Source organism: Trichechus manatus, unplaced genomic scaffold, assembly GCF_000243295.1.
Source record: "Trichechus manatus latirostris isolate Lorelei unplaced genomic scaffold, TriManLat1.0 scaffold00161, whole genome shotgun sequence".
Lineage (NCBI taxonomy): Eukaryota > Metazoa > Chordata > Mammalia > Sirenia > Trichechidae > Trichechus > Trichechus manatus.
In genome coordinates, this window is record NW_004444097.1 from 4,569,447 (window position 1) to 4,593,766 (window position 24,320).

The 24,320-nt window shown below is 38.8% G+C and overlaps 1 protein-coding gene across 2 annotated transcripts in view; it reads right to left on the minus strand.

Annotated features, from left to right (window-relative positions):
- Positions 1-24,320, minus strand: part of COPS2 (COP9 signalosome subunit 2) — a 53,373-nt gene that overhangs the window by 23,682 nt on the left and 5,371 nt on the right. For both annotated transcript variants that reach the window (XM_004386302.1, XM_004386301.1), the window contains exons 2-3: positions 3,845-3,958; positions 3,564-3,641 (exon numbers count right to left, since the gene is read on the minus strand). In XM_004386302.1, coding sequence (XP_004386359.1) covers positions 3,564-3,641; positions 3,845-3,958 — 192 coding nt within the window. The remainder of the gene's footprint in view (positions 1-3,563; positions 3,642-3,844; positions 3,959-24,320) is intronic.

Here is a 24,320-nt window from a genome sequence, read left to right on the forward strand (position 1 = left end):
TCATTACAGGACTACTTGTATTATTCCATGTTATTCCAGAATACCTGAAAGAACTGAAATAATAAAACACTACTGGGAAAATTTTCAGCAATTAAGTATTCTGGGGGAGGCTACCATCCTCCAAGCATTTAAGTCAACTTATCAGTCTAACCTCATCAACATGCACCAACAGTTCCCATAATCTCCAATTGCTGTTGACTCCTCTTTTTACTGGGTTCTACTCGACACTTCTAATCAAGGAGACGGGGCATGGTTGATATAATGCTTTTTTCCTTGGCTAATTGAACACGTGTGTTTATTAGGATAAGGAGTAAACTAATGACAGTGCAATTTTCCTGTTTATGACTATATGCTGCCCTAGAATACAGGATAAGAGACAGGTAAACAGGAAAAGAATCTCCAAAATCTAAGAAAAATTGAATTAAAAAAAAGTAGAAGGGGTTGGTGGGGGAAAATAATGGGTAGAACAATGGGAGTATCTATCAAACTACTTTTGTCTCCAAGTATGCAAGTTCCATGAGAGGGTAAATAATAGGTAGCACCTTATCAGTGAGCTATAAAACCCAAGTTACAGAGCCTATCTTGTAGCAAAAAAATATATGATTGTCCCCATTTTGAGATTCTACCTTGGTACTGAATTGGGATTTTAATAAAAAGTTATAGTTTTATTTCCTTATGCTATCCTAAATTTAAAGCTCATTTTTTCAAACATTATGTTACAGTAATTAAAGATTGAGGGAAAGTTAGGTAATCATTTCTGGTTTTATCTGCAGTGGTGAACACACAAACAGTTGGTAGCAAAACTTTTTACTGCCAAAAACCACAATGTAGCAACATGGGTCCTACTCAGAATCCAACCAGGAAAACAAGTTGGGGGGTGGGGGGGTGGTAGGCAGGGACAGAAGCTGAAAATAACTTTTGTGAACTACAATGTATTCACAGATGCTACTAGAGCAAACAAAAGGTAGATACAGAAGGCAGACTACAAGTAACCTTTTCCCTTCTTCCTTCCCATCTCTGCTCAAGTTGAAATGGCAACAGACATCTTAAGGGTACCATATAGTTTAAATGGGCTCCAAAACTAAATCACTGCTAATATGTAGAGACAGAAGATTTGTATAAAGGACTCAGTTAATATTTCAAACCACAGAAAATCTTAAGAGTTGAACACTTAGCTCCTAGTATCACTATAACTACTTAATCAAAATCTTTGTCCCTTGAGACAAATGATTCTACTTCCACAGGCCTCTCAATTATTAATTTAAATATAGTATATATTTGCGTTTAGTATTTTTACAAACAATAAATGGAAAGAAAGCACAAGAGCTTTGTGCAACACAGGGGTGCTTTGAGTATACCAAAGCAGTAGAACTGGAAAGGGTAAATGCAATATAGATACTTTTTATTCTTTTACTAGAGTTAAATATACAATATACTTAATAACATGTAACGTGTTTTGATAGTCCTGATACTTGTGGGGAAGAAATGAGCTAAAACATTCTGTAGATCATTCCGGTCGGAGAAGCCATGAGGGCCCTTACATCAAGAAGAAGAGGATACAAGATTAGCGGAAGTTAGCTGGATAAAGATACTAGGTAATTCAGGGAGTTCAACTGCAGATGGATGGAGATGCTAATGGGGAGAGGAAACAGGCATATGGGAAATACAGAAACAGGGGAAAAAGAAAGTGGTAACAGATCATCAGCTATTCTTCCATTCGCCACAGCTCTTATACCAGCTAAAGAGCTTAACTCTGGTAATCTGAACTCCACTTTATCTCTTCTCTCAAGTTCCTCTACCCTTAGTGATCTAAGATTCATATCTGTATCTGTCATGGACTGACTTGTGTCCCCCAAAAATATGTATCAACTTGGCTAGGCCATGATTCCCAGTATTGTGTGACTGTCCACCATTTTGTCATCTGATGTGATTTTCCTATGTGTTGTAAATCCTACCTCTATGATGTTAATGAAGCAGGATTAGAGGCCATCATGTAAATGAGGCAGGACTCAATCTACAAGATTAGACTGTGTTTTAAGCTAATCTGTTTTGAGATACAAAAGAGAGAAGTGAGCAGAGAGACAAGGGGACCTCATATCACCAAGAAACAAGAGCCAGGAGAATAGTGCGTCCTTTGGAGCAGGGTCCCTGTGCTGAGGAGTTCCTTGACCAGAGAAGACTGATGACAAGGACCTTTCCCCAGAGCCGACAGAGAAAGACTTCCCTTGGAGCTGGCACCCGAATTCGGACTTCTAGCCTCCTAAACTGTGAGAGAATAAATTTCTCTTTGTTAAAGCCATCCACTTGTGGTATTTCTGTTATAACAGCACTAGATAACTAAGACAGTATCTATTCCTTGTCTCATATCCTAAGTGCTTCTTTTCCTGCCCACTTCTACCTTGTACTCTTGAATTTCATTTGACCAGCTCAACGACATTGATGATTGGCATTCTATGAGAGTATAGCAACCTGACAATTCCAGCTTATCCATGAGTTCATTCAACAAAATATTAGAATACTGATTGTCAGCTACCATTATAGGTTCTAGGAGTGAACAGAACAAAGTCTTGCTTCCAAGACTGGGCTGGGATGGGGGAGAGAGGCAATAAATAAGTAAAGAGCAAGTGGTGATATATGCAAAGAAGAAAAACAGCAGGGTATGGTGAAAGTAAGCAATGATGGTAAGAACACTCTTATATAGAGTGGTCACATCTGATACATGGTGATATATGAATACACACCTGACTCAAGTGAGGAAAAGAGCTATATAGCTAGCTATCTAGGAGAAGAGCATTTGGGCATAGGAAATAACCAAATGCAAGCCAGGAAGAGCATAGAAAAAAAGATTAGTAAGGTAGAAAAGGGTGAGCTTACATAGGGACTCATAGGCCATGGTAAGGATTTTATCCAGGGGATGAAAACCATTAGATTTTGAGCAAAAGAATGACATAATCAAACTTACATTTTAAAAGAATCACTCTGATGCTTGTGGAGAACAAACTGTAGCAGGGCAAGGGTGGAAGTAAGGAGGCCAGTTAGGAGGCGACTGCAATAATCCAGGTCAAAGATGATGTTGGCTTAGACCAGGATAGCAGAAGTAGAAATGGTAAGTAGTAGTCAGATATGGATATATTCTGAAGATATATAAAGCCATCCGGATTGGCCAATAGATTATTTGTGCGGTGAGAGATGAAGAGATGAGTCAAAAATAACATGGCAATTTTTGGCTTGAGTGGGTGGAAGAGGAACTCTTAAAAACAATAGAATTTTAAACCTTCAAAATAAACACTAAGAGAATGTGGAAAAGCCACTTTATTAATAATACAGCTAAATACTGTCCTTGTATTTAAAGGATAAGTTTTCTTAAACAGAAAACTTCCGTATCTTATGCAGATTTTTTCTACTGAATAGAATTACTATTGTCATAACTACAAAGCAGGTTAAATACAGAAACATATCTGTAGAACTGTTTTAGAAAAGGAGATACGGTGATATTTGCTGCCATGAGGTTTTTACCTGCTTAATTTCATTATTAGCTTAATTCTCCTCAAAACAAATCTTACCAATTTGAAGTTAATCTTAATCATTTGTTTCAGTGCTTTAAATCCCCATTCTCCTTTTTCACCTTCAAGTTCCAAAACCTAAAAAAGGGAGAAATTTTTAGTCCAACTTAATACTAACATGGTATTTTTTAACGACATCCAATGTCTAGGTTTTTAATTAATTTCACATCATATGTCTGAAACATACTTCCAGGATAAAAATCACAGGGATTTATTTGATCTAAAATGTCATTAAAAAAATAAACTTTAAGACACAGAATCAACTGGAAAAAATTATGAACCTTTTGGAAACTGCTTAATGCTGCTTTTGGGTCATCTTCTTTTAATGCTTTGGAATTATAGTACTGATTTTCCAAATCCACATTTGGTTCGGAGTTACTATCTTCAGAGTATTCCTGTGTATTGAAAAGAAAGAGAAATTAAAAACAACAAAAAAAATCACATTACACTGTAAAAAGTGAATGCTGTTGATATGAAAAAACCATACATTTATACAAAACAAAACCATCTTGAATACATAGATAAAATGCTACCAATATTTAATAACCATTATTAAAAAATCAGGAGCCCTAGTGGTGCATTGGTTAAGAGATTGGCTGCTAAGCAAAAGGTGTGCAGTTTCCAGCTGCTCCTTGGAAACCCTATGGGGCAGTTCTACTCTGTCCTACAGGGTCTCTATGAGTCGGAATCACTCAACGGCAATGGGTTTGGTTTGGGATAGTTTATTAAAAAATCAAGTGGATAGCAGAATAGAATCATTTCTTTCTTCCAGATCAAAACTACAATTTGTACAGAATCAACACAAAAGAAGAATAAAAAGAATTAATATTGGCTAATGCCTCCCACTTTTGTGGTAGTTAATCTTTTGTTGGTCATGGAAACTGAGAAAAATCTAACGGTTCATCTTTAGTTCCGTAATCTAACTTTCTCTAATTCTCTAAATCTGAATTTCATTATTCTAACATCGCCTACATACCTGGGATGATAACCCACAAATGATAATAGTGTTTTAGTGCTAAATATAATTATATGTTAATAGGAATATTTGTCTTATCCGCATTCCACATTACTCAACAGCTATTTAATTTACTTAATAGCTTGATAACAAATGAAAGTAAATTAAACAAAACAGATTTATATAATTTTATGAGATTTCCATTACATAAATTCAGTTCTCAGTGAAAAACAGTATTGGAACAATAAGGCAGAAGGGAAATAAGGAATAAAACAACTATTTTGTAGAACCATATAAACAAGAATTTAAAACAGCTCCAAGATAATCAACCTAATAATGAGGATTACAAAATACACATGCATTAGAGTAACAAAAATTATTATTTTAAGAAGACACACGATAAAAATATTTCCTTCTCAGCTACCAGTCATTACAAAAGACGAGTTTATGTCAAGTTAAGAACAGCACCCGGAAGTAAACATGAAAAGACAAGAATGGTATTACATTCATATTTCTAAATCCAAACACAGTCAATAAATTTCTTTATGAGATATTTATGGAAATTCTATAAAATCTCACAAAGGCGTAAGTACAAAGAAAGGTGTTACAAGTGCAGCGTTAGGAAGTTCAAAAACACTTCAATAAAAAGATGAATTTTTTTCCTATGACTGGTAGGAGGAGGGTGTTCAATGTTAGTATAAAACAGGTTTTATCTGGCCACAGTAGCAACTGAAATAGTGGGGCTTTGCATATGCGCCCTCTGGAGGCTAATTATTTCCTTGTATGAGGACAGGAAGCTCTGGCACTCAGACTCAACAGATTTAAGACCAGAATTCAGTTATGTTTAACATGAAATTCTTTGGGAATGTCTCTCTTGGGTATGAGATCAAAGTCGAGGTAGTAAATAAATTTCATAATCACTCAATCACTTCTTAAGTCTTGTACTATAGGTTCAACTGTAATGAAACTCATCAAACTAAAAAGTAACTAATAAAGAAAGAATAAGCCAGCAGTACACCAAATAATGCTGTGATACTGATGGCTTCTGAGTTGGGTTTTGAAAGATAAGTAGGTACTTAGACATTGGGACTGAAATACTGGATATGAAGGCTAAGGACCACAGTCTTAGGGGACATCTAGGTCAACAGGCAAAACACAATTCACAAAGGTAATGTTCTACATCCTAGCCTGGTGAGTAGCGTCTGGGGTCTTAAAAGCTTATGAGCAGCCATCTAAGACGCAACAACTGGTCTCTTCTCATCTGGAGGAAAGGAGAACAGAGAAAACCGAAGACTCAAGGGAGCAATTAGCCCAAAGGGCTAATGGCCCACATGAATCACAGCCTCCATTACCAACCACTCTGTAGAACAAAATTCAAATTAAAAAAAAAGAAAAAAAAAAGACCAGACTTACTGGTCTGAAAGAGACTGGAGGAACCCTCCACACTACTGCCCTAGGACAACCTTCTAACTTGAAACTATAAACACTCCTGGAGGCCACCTTTCAGACAAATAATAGAGGGGGCTATAAAATAAACAATAACATTCGTGAAAAATGTGCTCCTGAGAACAATCGACTGTACGATACCAAAAAGGCAACATTTGCCCCAAATCAAAGATAAGAAGACAGGGGAGGATGGGGAAAACAGACTAATGGAAACGAGGAACCCAGGGAGGAAACGAGGAGACTGCTGACACACTGCAAGGATTGCAACCAATGTCACGAAACAATTTGTATAAGAATCATTGATTGGAAAATCAATTTGCTACGTAAATTTTCACCTAAAGCACAATAAAATGTTGAAAAAAAAAAGAAAGATAAGTGGGAGTTTTCCCGCTAGGCAAAATGAATAAACTCTTTGCACACTTATATAACTCTCTCTAAAAGTACATGCACGAGGTAACTGAGGAACTGAAAGCAATCGTATTGCTAGAACATAAAAAGCCCTATTGATTCTATCTCCAAAATAAATCCTAAATCCATCCACTTTCCCTGTTTCCTTTGCCACCACTCTAGCCCACTAAGACACTTTCATCTCTCCAAGAACTACACTAGCCTTCCCCTTCCCCTTTTTAACCTTCAAGTTCCGATCTTCTCATGGTGAGCAGTCATAATAATCTTTATATAAGATGTAAATTATCTCATTTCTCTCCTAAAAACAACTTCCCATTGCTCTAAAAATTAAGTTCAAAATTATCAAACTCTGACTCCTAACGACGTGTCCAATCTTACTTCTATCAAGCTCTCCTGCATTCGCTTTGCTGCAGCCAGCCTGGCCTTACCTCACAAACTCTTCACCTGGTTAATTACTGCACATCATTTCAGATCTCAGCTTAAGTGTCACCTCCTCAGTGAAAATCAACTTTTTTTTAATGTCCTGGGGTAAAGAAGCACAGTTATAAAACCTACTCTACACCTTTGGACACAGTCCTTTCCTAACTATCTTATTAACTTGGCCCTATGCGTCTGTCAGTTTGCCATACTGTGGTGGCTTGCATGGTGCTGTGATGCTGGAAGCTATGCAATCGGTATTTCAAATACCAGTGGGGTCACCTTTTGTGGACAGGTTTCAGCTGAGCTTCCAGACTAAGACAGACTAGGAGGAATCACCTGGTGGTCTACTTTGAAAAAATTAGCCAGGAAAACCTTAAGAATAGCAGTGGAACGTTGTCTGATATAGTGCTGGAAGATGAGCCCCTCAGGTTGGGAGGCACTCAGAGTATGATAGGGGAAGAGCTGCCTCCTAAAAGTAGGGTGAATTTTTTTTTTATTATCGTGCTCTAAGTGAAAGTCTACAATTCAAGTTCGTTTCTCATACAAAAATTTATACACACATTATTATGTGATCCTAGATGCTTTCCCTATACTGAGACAGCACGCTCCTCCTTTCCACCCTGGAATTCCCATGTCCACTCAACCAGATCCTGACCCTCTCTGTCTTTTCATCTCGCCTCTGGACAGGAGCTGCCCATTTAGTCTCACGTATCTACTTGAGCTAAGAAGCACTCTCCTCATGAGTATCATTTTATGTCCCACAGTCCAGTCTTTGTCTGAAGATTTGGCCACAGAAATAGTTTTAGTTTTGGGCTAAAAGAGTCCAGGGGCCATGTCTTCTGGGGTCCCTTCTGTCTCAGTCAGACCATTAAGTCTGGTCAATTTACTAGAATTTGAGTTCTGCAACCCACTTTTCTCCTGCTCCATCAGGGACTCTCTGTTGTGCTCCCTGTCAGGGCAGTCACTGGCGGTAGCCAGGCACCATCTAGTTCTTCTGCTTGCAGGCTGGTGGGGTCTCTGGTTTACGTGGTGGCCTCTTTCTGTCTCTTGGGCTAATATTTTCCATGTGTCTTTGGTGTTCTTCATTCTCCTTTGCTCCAGGTGGGATGAGACCACTTGATGCATCTTAGATGGCCTCTCGCTAACTTTTAAGACTCCAGATGCCACTCACCAAAGTGGGATGCAGAACATTTTCTTAATAAACTTTGTCATGCCAAATGACCTAGATGTCCCCTGAAACCATGGTCCCCAGACCCCTGCCTTTGCTACTCTGTCCCCTGAAGTGTTTGGTTATATTCAGCAAACTTCTTAGCTTTTGGTTTTGTCCAGTTGTGCTGACTTCCCTTGTAGTGTGTGTTGTCCTTCCCTTCACCTAAGATAATTCTTGTAAAGTGCAATCAATCTTAATGACGTGAATGGAATCAAGCTTTCAGGACCTTCATTTGCTGATGCGGCATGACTGAAAATGAGAAGAAACAGCTGCAAACATCCATTAATGACTGGAATGTGAAATGTATGAAGTACAAATCTAGGAAAACTGGAAATCGTCAAAATGAAACAGAATGCATAAACACTGATATCCTAGCATTAGTGAGCTAAAATGGACTGGTATTGGCCACTCTGAACCAAAGAATCATACAGTCTACTATGCCAGGAATGACAAATTGAAGAGGGATGGCGCTGCATTCAATACCAGAAAAAACATACCAAGATCTATCTTGAAGTACAATGCTGTCAGTGATAGGATAATATCCATACGCCTACAAGGAAGACCAGTTAAAATGACCATTACTGATGTTTTTGCACCAACAACTAATGCCAAAGATGAAGAAATTATTTTTACCAGCTTCTGCAGTCAGAAATTGATCAAACATTCAATCATGATGTATTGATAATTACTCACGATTGGAACTAGAAAGCTGAAAACAAAGAAGGGTTGATAGTTGGAAAATATGGCCTTGGTGATAGAAAGATGCCAGAGACTGTGTGAGAGAATTTTGCAAGGCTGATGATATCTTCATTACAAATACCTTTTTTCACCAACATAAATGGTGACTATACATGTTGACTTCACCATACAGAATACACAGGAATCAAATCAACTACATCTGTGGAAAGAGATGATGGAAAAGCTCAAAACCATCAGTTAGAACAAGGCCATGGGCCGACTGTGGAACAGACCAACAATTGTTCATATGCAAGTTAAGGTTCAAGTTGAAGAAAATTAAAATAAGTCTGGGAGAGCTAAAATATGACCTTGAGTATATCCCACCTGTATCTGGAGACCATTTCAGGAATAGATTTGATGCATTGAACACTAACGACTGAAGACCAGACGAACTGTGGAATGACATCAAGGACATCATACATGCAGAAAGCAAGAGGTCATTAAAAAGACAGGAAACAAAGAAAAGACCAAAATGGATGTCAGAAGAGACTTTGAAACTTGCTATTTAACATACAGTAGCTAAAGTGAAAGGAAGAAATGATGAAGGAGAAGAGCTGAAGAGAAGATTTCAAAGGGCGGGTTGAGAAGATAAAGTAAAGTATTATAATGAAACGTGCACAGACCTGGACTTGGAAAAGCAAAAGAGAAGAACAGGCTCTGCATCTCTCAAGTTGAAAGAACTGAAGAAAAACTCAAGCCTTGAGTTGCAATACTGAAGGATTCTGTGAAGAAAATATCAAATAACGCAGAAAGCATTAAAGAAGATGGAAAGAATACACAGAGTCACTGTACCAAAAAGAATTGGTCAATGTTCAATCATTTCAGGAGGTAGCATATGATCAAGAACTGATGGTACCAAAGGAAGAAGTCCAAGCTGCACTAAACGCATTGGCGAAAAGCAAAGCTCTAGGAACTGACGGAATGTTTAAAAAATGGATGCAATGCTGGAAATACTCACTCGTCTATGCAAGAAATTTGGAAGACAGCTACCTGGCCAACCAACTGGAAGTGATCCATATTTATGCTCATTCCAAAGAGAGGTGATCCAACAGAATGTGCAAATTATCAAACAATACCATTAATATCACATACAAGTAAAATTTTGCTCAAGATCATTCAAAAGTGGCTGCAGCAGTACACTGACAGGGAAATGTCAGAAATTCAAGCCGGATTCAGAAGAGGATGTGAAACAAAGGATATCACTGCTGATGTCAGATGGATACTGGCTAAAAACAGAGAATACCAGAAAGATGTTCACCTGTGTTTTACTCACTATGCAAAGGCATCTGACTGTGTGGATCACAAACTATGGATAACACTGCAAAGAATGCGAATTCCAGAACACTTAATTGTGCTTATGAGGAACCTGTACATAGACCAAGAGCAAGTTGTTCAAACAGAACAAGGGGATATTGGGTTGTTTAAAGTCAAGAAAGGTGTCTTTCAGGGTTGTATCCTGTCACCATATTTATTCAATCTGTATGCTGAGCAAATAATTCGAGAAGCTGGACTATATGAAGAAGAATGGGGCATCAGGATTGGAGGAAGACTCATTAACAACTTGGGATATACAGATGACACAACCTTGCTTGCTGAAAATGAAGAGGACTTAAAGCACTTACTGATGAAGATCAAAGACTACAGTCTTCAGTACAGGTAACAGCTCAACATAAAGAAAACAAAAACCCTCACAACTGGACATCACAATAAGTAACATCATGATAAACAGAGAAAACAGTGCAGTTGTAAAGAATTTCATTTAAGTTGGATGCACAATCAACGCCCATTGAAACAGCAGTCAAGAAATCAAAGACGGAGGCGGGGCCAAGATGGCGTAGTAGTGAGACGGCTTCCTATGTCCCTCTTACAACAAACACCTGAAAAAACAAGTGATTTGATTGTATATGAATATCTAGGAGCCCTGAAAAAGGCAAAGTTGAGGAATCAGATGGGGGGGCGGGGCGGGGCAGACAGTTCGGAAGTAGCGAGGAGTTGCCTGACCTGAGCTGGCAGGAGCTGCAGCCCTTCAGCCCAGATCGGCTCAGGCTGCGCAGGGAGGCGGGCATACAGCTCTGCTTGCTCACTTGGGAGGCAGTTTCCACATCAAGAGAGATCCAGCAGCGGAGATTCTGCTTGGACACTTGGACACTCTGAACCAGTGAAAAGCAGCACCCAAGTGGCTAAAAATAAGTACATGCATGTGGCCCTTCATGAGGATTAAAAAAAAAAAAAGAAAAAAAAAACCCCTTTGGGAAACAACTCTCTCCCATTCATCTCCTCCCTCCCCGCTCTGCACAGGGTCCAGCCGGCTTCAGCGATTTCTAAGTCCCCTGGGCCGGAAGTAGATCCAATAAGGCGCCCTGAGCCATTCTCCTGGCCTTGGAGACGGAACAAATTAACAAACAGGGCAAAATAAACTACTGGCTACCCTAAGCCAGGAACTCAGGGATGGCAAAGCTCCTTTTCCTAGGCACAGGCATAAGGGGTCTGCAGACTTTGAGTGCCTTCTACCCCAGTATAGATGTGTGTGGACCCATCTCGACAGTGTAGGCCCTCACTACCACAGTACAACAGAGTAAACACCTGAAGTCTAACTTTAACTGTTTCAGCTGTGAAGTGGCATATTTGTGACACTTGACACTGCTCTGCCCTTTAAGCAGGCACCTTACCTGTCCACATCAGGGGCATGAGGACTGATGGCTCCACCCACGCCACATAGCCACCTGCTATAGGGGTCCAAGAATAAGTGGTGCCCCCCCAGTTCTTACAGCCAACGGAGTAGAGTGCTCATAGTCCAGCTGCAAAACTCACCTACCTACTTGCTCTAGAGAACAGGGACACGCTTTCCTTTCAGACACTCAGGGGCAGCAGTCAGCCCCCTGCCTTGCTGAGCGCATGACCCCCTACTGCAGCCAGACGCCTGTGCCTACACCAATCACCTGGTGACCGACTGCCTGGACACCTGAGCTGAATCCATACAGGAAAAGTTAATGGAATCCTGGGCACGCATACTTAGTTACAGACCTAACTAGCTGCTAACAGGACGTTAGAGCTTCAAAGGCGCCAATAATCAAACTAGCACACGTGAGCAGCCTATTTGGGACTATCAAAACAAAACAAAACAAGACAAGAAGCTAGGACACACTAAACAAATATAAAATAAAATTATAACAACTTACTGAAGGCTCGGAGACAACAGTCAATGTCAAATCACATAAAGAGGCAGTCCATGATAGCTTCAGCAAGCTACCAAAATAAAGATTAAATAAATTTTCTGGAGGAAGAGAATTTCCTGGAATAACCAGAGGCAGAATACAAAAGATTAATATACAGAACTCTTCATTCAAGAAATTAGAAAGGAAATTCTACAAAATGCAGAAAACGCCGAAGAACACACAGACAAAGCAGTAGCGAAACTTAAAAAAGTTATTCAAGAGCACAATAAAAAACTTAATAGGCTGCAAGAATCCAAAGAGAGACAGCAATCAGAAATCCCCAGGAGATTAACAATAAAATTTCAAATTAGACAACTCAATAGAAAGTCATAGGAGCAGAACTGAGGTAGCAGAAATCAGAATTAGTGACACTGATGATAAAGCACTTGACATCAACTTTTTTGAGGAAAAATCAGATAAAAGAATGAAAAAGAATGAAGAAATTCTAAGAGTTATGTGGGACTCTATCAAGAGAAATAACCTACAAGTGATTGGAGTAACAGAACAGGGAAGGATAACAGAAAATATGAGAGAATTATTGAAAATTTGCTGACAGAAAACTTTCCTGATATCATGAAAGACGAGAAAATATCTATCCAAGATGTACATCAAACCCCACATAAGGTAGATCCCAGAAGAAAGTTACCAAGACATATTATAATCAAACTTGCCAAAACCAGAGATAAAGATAGAATTTAAAGAGGGCTAGGGATAAAAGAAAAGTCATCTACAAAGGAGAGTCAATTAGAATAAGCTCGGACTACTCAGCAGAAACCATGCAGGCAAGAAGGCAACGGGATAACATATATAAAGCCTTGAAGGAAAAAAAACTGCCAGCCAAGAATCACATACCCAGCAAAACAGTCTCTCAAATATGATGGCGAAATTAGGGCATTTCCAGATAAACAGAAGTTTAGGGAATTTGCAAAAACCAAACCAAAATTACAAGAAATACTAAAGGGAGTCCTACAGTTAGAAAATCTAATAACATCAGATAACAACACAAGACTAGAACACAAGACAGAGCAATCACATATTGACAGAAATAGGGAAGTCACAAAAATACATCAAAGTTAAAACACTGAAAACAGGGAAACAGAGATATCAGCATGTAAAAGATGACAACATTAAAACAAAAAAGAGGGACTTAAAAAATGTAAACAGATTTTTCATATGGAGGGGAAGTCAAGGCAATATAAAGAAATAAAAGACTGGTATAAACTTAGAAAAATAGGGGTAAATATTAAGGTAACCACAAAGGAAACTAAAAATCCTACAAATCAAAATGAAAAACTAGCAAAACATAAGACTCAGAAAACACAAAATCAACAACGAAAAAGATGAAAATACACGAAGAAAACCAACTCAGCACAGAAAATTAAGGGGAACAAACAAACTGTGAACAACACACAAAAAAAGACAACATGATGACAGCACTAAACTCATACCTACCAATAATTATGCTGAATGTAAACAGACTAAAGGCACCAAAAAAGAGAGAATGGCAGACTGGATTAAAAAACACAATCCATCTATATGCTGCCTATAAGAGACATACCTTAGATTTAAAGACACAAACAAGCTACAACTCAAAGAATGGAAAAAAAATATATCAAGCAAACAACACTCAAAACAGAGCAGGAGTGGCAATATTAATCTCTGACAAAATAGACTTTAAAGTAAAATCCACCACAAAGGATAAGGAAGGACACTATATAATGATTAAAGGGTCAATACACCAGGAGGACATAACTATAACAAATATTTACGAACTCAATGACAGGGCTCCAAAATACATAAAACAAACTCTAACAACACTGAAAAGAGATACAGCTCCACAATAGTAGTAGGCGACTTCAACACGCCACTTTTGGCGAAGGATAGAACATCCAGAAAGAAGCTCTACAAAGACACAAAGACACGGAAGAGCTAAATGCTACAATCAACCAACTTGATCTCACAGACATATATTGAACACTCCACCCAACAGCAGCCAAGTATACTTTCTTTTCCAATGCACATGGAACATTCTCCAGAATAGACCACATACTAGGCCACAAAGCAAGCTTTAACAAAATCAAGAACATCAAAATATTACAAAGCATCTTTTCTGACCATAAAGTCATAAAAGTAGAAATCAATAACAGAAAAAGCAAGAAAAAAAAAAATCAAACACATAGAAACGGAACAACACCTTGCTCAAAAACTACTGGGTTATAGGAGAAATTAAGCATGGAATGAAGAAATTCATAGAATCAAACAAGATGAAAACACATCCTACCAGAACCTTTGGCACACAGCAAAAGCAGTGCTCAGAGGTCAGCTTATGGCAATAAACGCACACATCGAAAAAGAAGAAAGGGCCATAATCAAAACATTAACCCTACAACTGGAACAAGTAGAAAGAGAGCAGCAAAAGAAGCCCTCAGGTGTGAGAAGAAAGGAAATAATAAGAATTAGAGCAGAATTAAATGAAATAGAGAATAGAAAAACAACTGAGTTAACAAGACCAAAAGCTGGTTCTTTGAATAGATCAACAAAATTACAAAATTGATAAACCACTGGCCAAACTGACAAAAGAAAAACAGGAGAGGAAGAAGATAACCCGTATAAGAACTGAGATGGGTGATATATCAACAGACCCAGATGAAATTAAAAAAATCATAACAGAATACTATGAAAAACTGTACTCTAACAAATTTAAAAACCTAGAGGAGATGGACAAATTTCTAGAAACTCACTACCTACCTAAACTAACACAAACAGAGGTACGACAACTAAATAAACCCATAACAAAAGAAGAGATTGAAAAGGTAATTAAAACACTTCCAGCAAAAAAAAGCCCTGGCCCAGATGGCTTCACTGGAGAATTATACCGAACTTTCAGAGAAGAGTTAACACCACTTCTACTAAAGGTATTTCAGAGCATAGAAAAGGATGGAATACTCCCAAACTTATTGTATGAAGCCAGCATAACCCTGATACCAAAACCAGCTAAAGACACCACACAAAAAAAAATTACAGACCGATATCCCTCATGAACATTGACGCAAAAAACCTCAACAAAATCCTAGCCAATAGAATTCAGTAACGTATCAAAAAAATAATTCACCATGATCAAGTGGGATTTATACCAGGTATGCAGGGATGGTTCAACATTAGAAAATTAATCAGTGTAATCCATCACAAAAATAAAAGATAAGAACCACATGATCTTCTCAATCGATGCAGAAAAGGCATTTGACAAAGTCCAACACCTATTCGTGTTAAAAACTCTCAACATAATAGGAATAGAAGGGAAATTCCTCAACACAATTAAGGGCATTTATATAAAGCCAATAGCCAACATCATCCTAAATGGAGAGACTTCGAAAGCATTCCCCTTGAGAACAGGAACCAGACAAGGATACCCTTTATCACCACTCTTATTCAACACCATGCTGGAGGTCCTAGCCAGAGCCAAGTAGGCTAGAAAAAGAAATACAGAGCATCCAGATTGGTAGGGAAGACGTAAAAGTATCTCTATTTGCAGATGATAGGATCTTATACACAGAAAGAATCCACAGGAAAACTACTGGAACTAAAAGATTTCAGCAAAGTGTCAGGAAACAAGATAAACATACAAAAATCAATTGGATTCCTTAACACCAACAAAGAGAACCTTGAAGAGGAAATTACCAAATCAATACCATTTACAGTAGCCCCCAAGAAGATAAAATACTTAGGAATAAATCTAACCAGAGATGTAAAAAATATGTACAATGAAAACTATAAGACACTACTGCAAGAAACCAAAAGAGACCTGCATAAGTGGAAAAACATACCTTGCTCGTGGATAGCAAGACTCAACATAGAGAAAATGTCAGTTCTACCCAAAGCGATCTACAGATACAGTGCAATCCTGATCCAAATTCCACTGGCATTTTTTCATGAGATGGAGAAACAAATCACTAGCTTCATACGGTAAGGGAAGAGGTCCCAAATAAATAAAGCATTACTCAAGAAGAAGAACAAAGTGGGAGGTCTCACAGTACCTGATTTTAGAACGTAGTATACCGGCACGGTAGTCAAAACAGTCTGGTATTGGTACAAAAAAAGATACGTAGACCAATGGAACAGAATCGAGAATCCAGACATAAATTCATCCACCTATAAGCAGCTGATATTTTACAAAAGCCCAAAGCTCATTAATTGGGGAAAAGACAGTCTCTTTAACAAATGGTGCTGGCATAACAGGATATCCATCCGCAAAAAACTGAAACAAGACCCATACCTCACACCGTGCACAAAAACTAAATCAAACTGGATCAAAGGCTGCGATATAAATTCAAAAATGATAAAGATCATGCAAGAAAAAACACAGACAATGCTAGGAGCCCTAATACATGGCATAAACACAATACAAACCATAAGTAACAATGCACAAACACCAGAAGAAAGACTAGGTAACTGGGAGTTCCTAAAAATCAAACACTTATGCTCATCAAAAGACTTCACCAAAAGAGTAAAAAGACAACCTACGGACTGGGGAAAAATTTTTGGCTACGACAAATTCAATCAGTGTCTACTCTTTAGAATCTACAAGATACGAAAAACCTGAACAACAAAAAGACAAATAACCCAATTAAAAAATGGGCAAAGGATATGAACAGGCACTTTGCCAAAGACGATATTCAGCTGGCTAACAGACACATGAAGATATGCTCATGATCATTAGCCATTAGAGAAATGCAGATCCAAACTACAATGAGATATCATCTCACCCCAACAAGGCTAGTACTAATCCAAAAAACACAAAATAATAAATGTTGGAGAGACCGGAACACTTATACACTGTTGGTGGGAACGTAAACGGTATAACCACTTTGGAAATCGATTTGGCACCTCCTTAAAAAGCTAGAAATAGAAGTACCATACGATCCAGCTATCCCACTCCTTGGAATATATTCTAGAGAAATGAGAGCTGTCACACGAATAGATATATGCACACCCATGTTCACTGCAGCACTGTTCACGATAGCAAAAAGATGGAAACAACCTAGGTGTCCATCAACCGATGAATAGATAAAAGAAATTATGGTAAATCCACACAATGGAATACTATGCAATGATAAAGAACAACGATGAAGCTGTGAAATACAACACGGAGGAAGCTAGAGGTCATTATGCCAAGTGAATTTAGTCAGTCATAGAAGGACAAATATTGTATAAGTCCACTATTACAAGAACTCCAGTAAAGGTTTAAACTCAGAAGAAAACATTGTTTGATGGTTAGGAGGGTAGGGAGGGAGGGAGTGTGAGGGTTGTTTACTAAGTAGATAGTAGGTAAGAATTATCTTAGGTGAAGGGAAGGACGGCACACACTACAGGGGAAGTCAGCACAACTGGACTAAACCAAAGCTAAGAGGTTTCCTGAATACAATCAAACACTTTGAGAGACAGAGCAGCAGGGGTAGGGGTCTGGGGACAATGCTTTCAGGGGACATCTAGGTCAATTGGCATAACAAAGCTTATTAAGAAATGTTCTGCATTCTACTTTGGTGAGTTGCGTCTGGGGTCTTAAAACCTTGCAAGCGGCTATCTAAGATGCATCTATTGGTCTCAACCACCTGGAGTAAAGGAGAACGAAGAACACGAAAGACACAAGGAAAGTATTAGCCCGAGACAGAAAGGGCCTCAAAAACCAGAGACTTCATTAGCCTGCGACCAGAAGAACTAGATGGTGGCTGGCTACCACCAATGACCACCCTGACAGGGAACACAACAGACAGGCCCTGATGGAGCAGGAAAAAGGTGGGGTGCAAAACTCAAATTCTAGTAAGAAGACCTGACTTAACGGTCTGACTGAGACTGGAGGAACCCTGGAAAGCATGGCCCCTGGATTCTCTATCAGCCCAGAAATAAAACAATCTCCCAGGCCTACTCTTCAGACAGCGATTGCACTGGACTGTGGGACATACAGTGATACTCATAAGGAGTGTGTCTCTTAGCTCAAGTAGATACAAGAGACTCAACGGGCAGCTTCTGTCCGGAGGTACGATGGGAAGGCAGAGAGGGTGAGGAGCCAGTTGAATGGTCATGGGTAATCAGGGGTGGAAAAGAGGACTGTGCTGTTGCAGTATGGGGAGAGCAATTAGGGTCACATAAGAATGTATGTGTAAAGTTTTGTATGGGAGACTAACTTGAAATGTAAACTTCATTTAAACTACAATAAAAAAAAAATTAAAAAAAAAATCAAAAATGCATTGCTCTGGGAAAATCTGCTTTTTAAGCAAAAGACCTCTTTAATTTTAAAGTGTTAAAAAGTCACTTTAAGGACTAAGGTGTGCCTGACCCAAGGTGTCAGTTTGCTCCGACTCAAGATGACCCTATAGGATAGAACAGAACTGCCTCATAGGGTTTCCGAGGAGCAGCTGGTGGATTTGAACTGCTGACCTTTTGGTTAGTAGCCGTATCTTGCCATAGCGGTTAACCACTGTGTCACCAGGTCTCCGGCCCAACCCATGGTGGTTTCGATTGCCTCATACACATGGGAAAGCTGGACAATGAATAAGGAAGACTGAAGAATAATTGATACCTTCGAATTATGGCACAAGCAAAGAATACTGAATATACCATGGACTGCCAAAAGAACAAACAAATCTGTCTTGGAAAAAGTACAGCTAGAATGCTCTTTAGAAGCAAGGATGGCGAGACTTTGTTTCATATATTTTAGACGTGTTATCAGGAGGGATCAGTCCCTGGAGAAGAACATTATGCCTGGTAAAGTAGAGGGCCAGCGAAAAAGAGGAAGACCCTTAAGGAGATGCACTGATACAGTGGCTGCAACAATGGGCTCATGTGTAACAACTGCGAGGATGGCACGGGACTGGGCAGTATTTTGTTCTGTTGTACTTAGGGTCACTATAAGTCAGAAATGACTCGACTGCACCAAACAACAATAACAGTATTAACTTGGAACAAACAAACATCTCAAAGAAATTAAGATTTATCAGAAATTACTATTATTTTTCAAACCATTCAATAAGATACAAGAATAGCTTGCTCAACTACAAATGGGCTACTTAGCAACCCAAACCTTCAGGAAAGTAGCCCTGACTTGGAAGTAAAGCAAAAAATGTTTGTGATTTACGTTTTTCACAAAATCTAAGAATTTGGACTCAGTGTCCATTTTTTTTGCTTTCTCAGCCCACAACAAATTAGAAGCAGCAAGGGGGAAGAAGCAGCTGAGAGGTACATATGACAGTAGGAGGATGTGGAGTTGCCAGCAACAGGGACATAGAAAACGATATTTGAGGAATTAAGGAGGTTAACTTCAATTATCTGGAAATTATGAAACCAATTATAGCACTATTGAAAACAAACTTTTACATTTCCTGCCATGACTATAACAATGGCTCGTCATTCAATCACTGAGTACATATTATAGTACAAGATTAGCTACCTGCAACACGTGGGACCTGATTTGCTCCAGATTAATGGTATTTCTAAACTTTAGATGTTCTAACAAAAAAAATCACAGTGAATGAGACAAGACTTGATCCGCTGTTATATAAATGAGTAAAAAGTGGCCTCTGTATTGGCTCCAAGCTGTTTATTTCTTCATAGCAAGCTGTGGCCTATTAACCCAAAAAAGCTGGCTGATGTCAAAGCCAAATTTGTACACAGCCAATTGTTTAAAAAAAAAAGCCCATGTAACCAGACTCTTAGCCACTTAGAGCCTGCCTGCTTTACATATCCCAGAAAATTGCAGCCAACATCTGATAGGCAGAGATAAGATAAAATCTTGTCCTTTTAAGGACATTAAGGTGCTGCTGTCATTGCAGCTCTCTTACCCAGAGACTTCCCATCTTGCTGCAGGAAGACATTCAGTAAGGTACACATAAGGCCTCCCTCCTCTTCCTAATGGTTTTTCATGCCCTCTTCCCCTTCTGGTGTCTCTCCTTGAACTGCTGGTCTTGGAGGAAGACCTCCTGCTGTGAGGGGACAGCCCCTGGTAGGCCACTCTCAATGCATCTTAAAAAAAAACCACCCACTGCCCTCGAGTTGATTCTGACTCATAGTGACCCTATAGGACAGAGCAGAACTGCCCCACAGGGTTTCCAAGGAGCATCTGGTGGAATTGAACTGCTGATATTTCGGTTAGCAGCCACAGCTCTTAACCAGTACGCCAACAGGGTTTCCAAAAACCAAAACCCGTTGCCATGGAGTCGATTCTGACTCACAGAGCAGAACGCCCCATAGGGTTTCCAAGGAGCGGCTGGTGGATTCGAACTGCTGACCCTTTGGTTAGCAGCAGAACTCTTAACCACTACACCACCAGGGTTTCCTTTGTTAATGCATAGGCTCCAATAAATACCTTGTTGTGTACTGCTGCGTATCTTTTTCCTTAATCAGCTGTAAATTCCCTCAAACTCACAAGCCCCCGATACTTCCTGAATACAGGGAAAGCTGTGACAGCCGGAACTTGACAGGACTGCCTTGTTTTTCCGAATCTTGCAAGTTTTCTGCCATTGACAGGGTGCAGTCTTACCACTTTTCTATCACTCGTTTTAGTGGAAAATATCTGACTTTTCCTTCTCTGACAAGTTTCTGCCTTACACAGGTTCCGGCTTTCACAGGTTTTACTGTATAGTCTTTTGGTTTTTCATATTATATGGATTAAGAAATGGAATGTATACAGTTTTTTGCAAAATTGCAATTGAACTCTTAAATGTTATTGCTAAAATGTATAAATATGTCAGAATTGGCACAACTCCTGTGTTAATGATTTGCTTATGAACGGGCAATCCCTTGTTATGATACACAACACCATGTTTATATGGTTTGAGCCAGTCACCCTGACATCACCAACTCTGAGCCATTTGCAGCTCAGAGAATCGCACCATCCCCACAATCTGTGTACAACACACCGTTCTTCAGTTATCATACTAGCATGATTTTTTTAAACCAATAGCTTGAAAAGTCTTTAGAACAGTTCTGTTTAGATGCTTCTATTATTTGTACTCTATAATAATAGTCTTTACTATATGCCAACAATTAAGTGTTGCTTACACAAATGCAAATGAACAGTCCTTCCCCCCGACGGGTGCTCACATTCTGTCTATTCAGAGAACGACACACAAGCATAAGTGCAGTATAACATAATAAAAGCAATAACAGAGGCATATAGTTGGTACAGTGGCAGCTCACAGGGGAGTAGTCAACTACTCTTGAGTAAGTTTGAGGAAGAAGACACCTGAATCAGGTCTAGAAGAACAGGAGTTACCAGGGAAGAGGAAGCGCATTTGAAACAAAACAATAACGATATGTGCAAAGGCATGGAAGCCTGAAATAGCATTACACATTTGGAAGAACCATGAATAGTCTGATTTAGCTGAAGCAGAGCAAGTGTGTAAAGGATTGAGGAGAGATGAACTGGTATAGAACAAAAAGGAACAGGATAACAGAAGTCTACTAAAGAATTTAGATCAAAATGGAGCCGTGGTGGCACAGTGGTTAAGAGCTCAGACTGCTAACCAAAGGGTAAGCAGTTTGAATCCACCAGGCGCTCCTTGGAAACCCTACAGGGCAGTTCTACTCTGTCCTACAAGGTCACTATGAGTCAGAACTGACTAGACAGCAATGGGTTGGGAGATGCACGAAGAGATTTTACAGGGAAATAATCAGATCTGTGCTTTGGAAAGAATATTCTGGTAGCAATGGAGCAGACCACTGTATACTCTTACAAGTATAGCTAAGAGATGATGGAGGCCTGACCCCAAGTAGTAGAGTGGGGAGAATAGGCAGGGTTTGGAATAAACATGAAAGACATTAGGTGATACTAATAATGTAAAATCAATGGGACTAGCCAAACGGGCACAAGAAAATGGGAAATAAAGTCTATAATGACTCCCAGGTTCTGTCTTGGTAACATACGATGCCATTAATCAGAACAAAGAATACAGGAGGTGAAGTATTAAATAACTGCTAAACAAAATCAGATGAATAAAAGATAATGGCTATTTAACCATCAGATGATTAAAAGATAACTATCATTTGTAAAAGGTTAAGGACACTGTTAACAGAGAAACTGAAACTTTAATCAATATATTAAGGCTTTAAAAAAGCAAAGAAGAGTTTATGTAATATATGAAAAAGAAACACTTAAACATTGTAAAAGGAATTTACAAACAAAATTTAAACTGAATAATAGTTCTAACCTACTTACAATAACTAATGTCCTGATATCTCCCCACAAAAATCTGTGATCCATCCATACCACTCAAAGCTATTCTTTCCCTTTTCCCAAACATGCCACACAATTTGAAATCTCTGCTTTGGCACAGACTGTTTTCTTTGCTAGGAATTCTAAATCACCTTCCCTTCTAACAAGCTTTCCACTTTTCTCCTACCATGCCCCCTGCCCTAACACTTTTGGGAAATGTATTTATCAAGGCTTACCTGAAAGGATCACCTTCTTCATGAACTCTTTTTAGCAAAATAATTTTTTCCTGAGTCACGCTTTTACATGACATGCATCCCTCTAACATACAGCTGTGTGTGTTTGTCATTCCCAACTCCCTCCCCCACCTACCTCACTGTGAGCTTCTCAAAAGCAAGAACTTTCTCTTATACATCTTGGCATCCCCAGAGCCTGGGATATAGAAACTGCTCAACTGCTTAAATCAAACGAAAAGCAGGTGAAAGTTCTAAAACACAACACATAACAGCTAAAGTCAATTCCACAATTCATCTATTCTGTATTTGTTGTCAAAAGTCCTAAGAAAGGTGCTCTAGGAGAACAAGATTCACCGTTAACAAATGCTGCCTAAAGCCTGACCACGTCTAGTCAGCTATACAAGATGTGGACACATAGAGAGGTGCAGGGCAATGACCCATTATTAATCTTAAAATCAGGATATAATCTAACTCCTGTGAAGCCATTTGTGGTTATCCAAACTTTTAAAAAATTCCACTCAAGCTAATGGGTGCTAACTTCTCTATGATGTAAATTAGAACCTTCTTTTATTTCTCCTAAACGTTCAGTCTTGAAATTAAATTTACCAAGGAGAGATATAAAAGTCATAGTTCTGGGCTCTAGTTTTGACTCTCCCAATAATCTGTCCTGTATATTTAGGTAAACCACTCACTCTCAATGCTTTAGTTCTTCTGTCAAGTTTGAGGATGGAACCCTAGAGGAAGTTTCTAATTCCCCCTGAGGTCCAGGGATGGATTACCCAGTAAGCAAGATACACAGGGGCTTAATTGTGCCTGCTTAGTAACCTGTAGTGCAAAATTTCACTTGGTTTTGTGGTGAAACCCATGTGAAATTGTTCACTACAGATTAGTAAGTAAACACAATTAAGCCTGTGTGTACCTTGCTTACTGTAAGCCAGTGCATACCATGCTTACCGGTTAATCCGCCCCTGCTGAAGTACATGAGTTCATTTTGAGATATAACATACAAATTCACTTTATTGGATATTCAGAGTTTACAGATTTAAGAGTGGAATGTCTTAAATTTATTTTATTCCTCACATGCAAGAGCAGTCTCCCATTACTAATCATTTTAATCATTCTTTTTTGGTCCACTATAATTTCATTATACAGGGTATGCCTATGAAGTAATGCAATAGGCCTTTCTGAAAACTCACCAAAACTTATATTCCAAATCAATATTTTTCTATGAAGTAGTAACTTTATAGGCAATGAAATTACTACAATGATACTGCTATGGGTTACTAATAATACTTCTGAACTCTCAAGAAAATCAATTTCATTAGAGTCAGGTATTTCTTATCTACAACAGCAGCATCCAGTTTGAGGGCCCAACTTATTTATCTAACCTGACTCTGAACATGTTTTTCAACTAAACCTACTCAGAGGACAAAGCCTGGCTACAGCTGAAGTTGTTAAACAAACAAAAACCAAGCTGCACAGTATTTGTAACACCAAAAGATTGAAAACAGGCCAAGTACCTATCGATAGAGAACTGATTAAATGAAGTATGGTACATCCATACAATTAATGTAGCTGTAAAAAGCAATGAGTAAACTCTTTGCATACTTACATAATAATCTCTAAAACAAATTTAAAAGCAAAGTATAGAATAATATATATAATATGCTATATTATGGTAAAAAAAAAAAGGGGGGGGGGAGGGTGCATAAGTGTGCCTATCTGGTTACCCATAGGGACAAATGGGAACTGGGCAGACGGGGAATAAGAAAAAAATGAACTTTTAATGTATAAACCAAACCCGTTGCCATCAAGTCGATTCCGACTCATATCAACCCCACAGGACAGAGTAAAACTGCCTCATAGGGCTTCCAAGGAGCGCCTGGCAGATTACAACTGCCAACCTTTTGGCTAACAGCTGAACT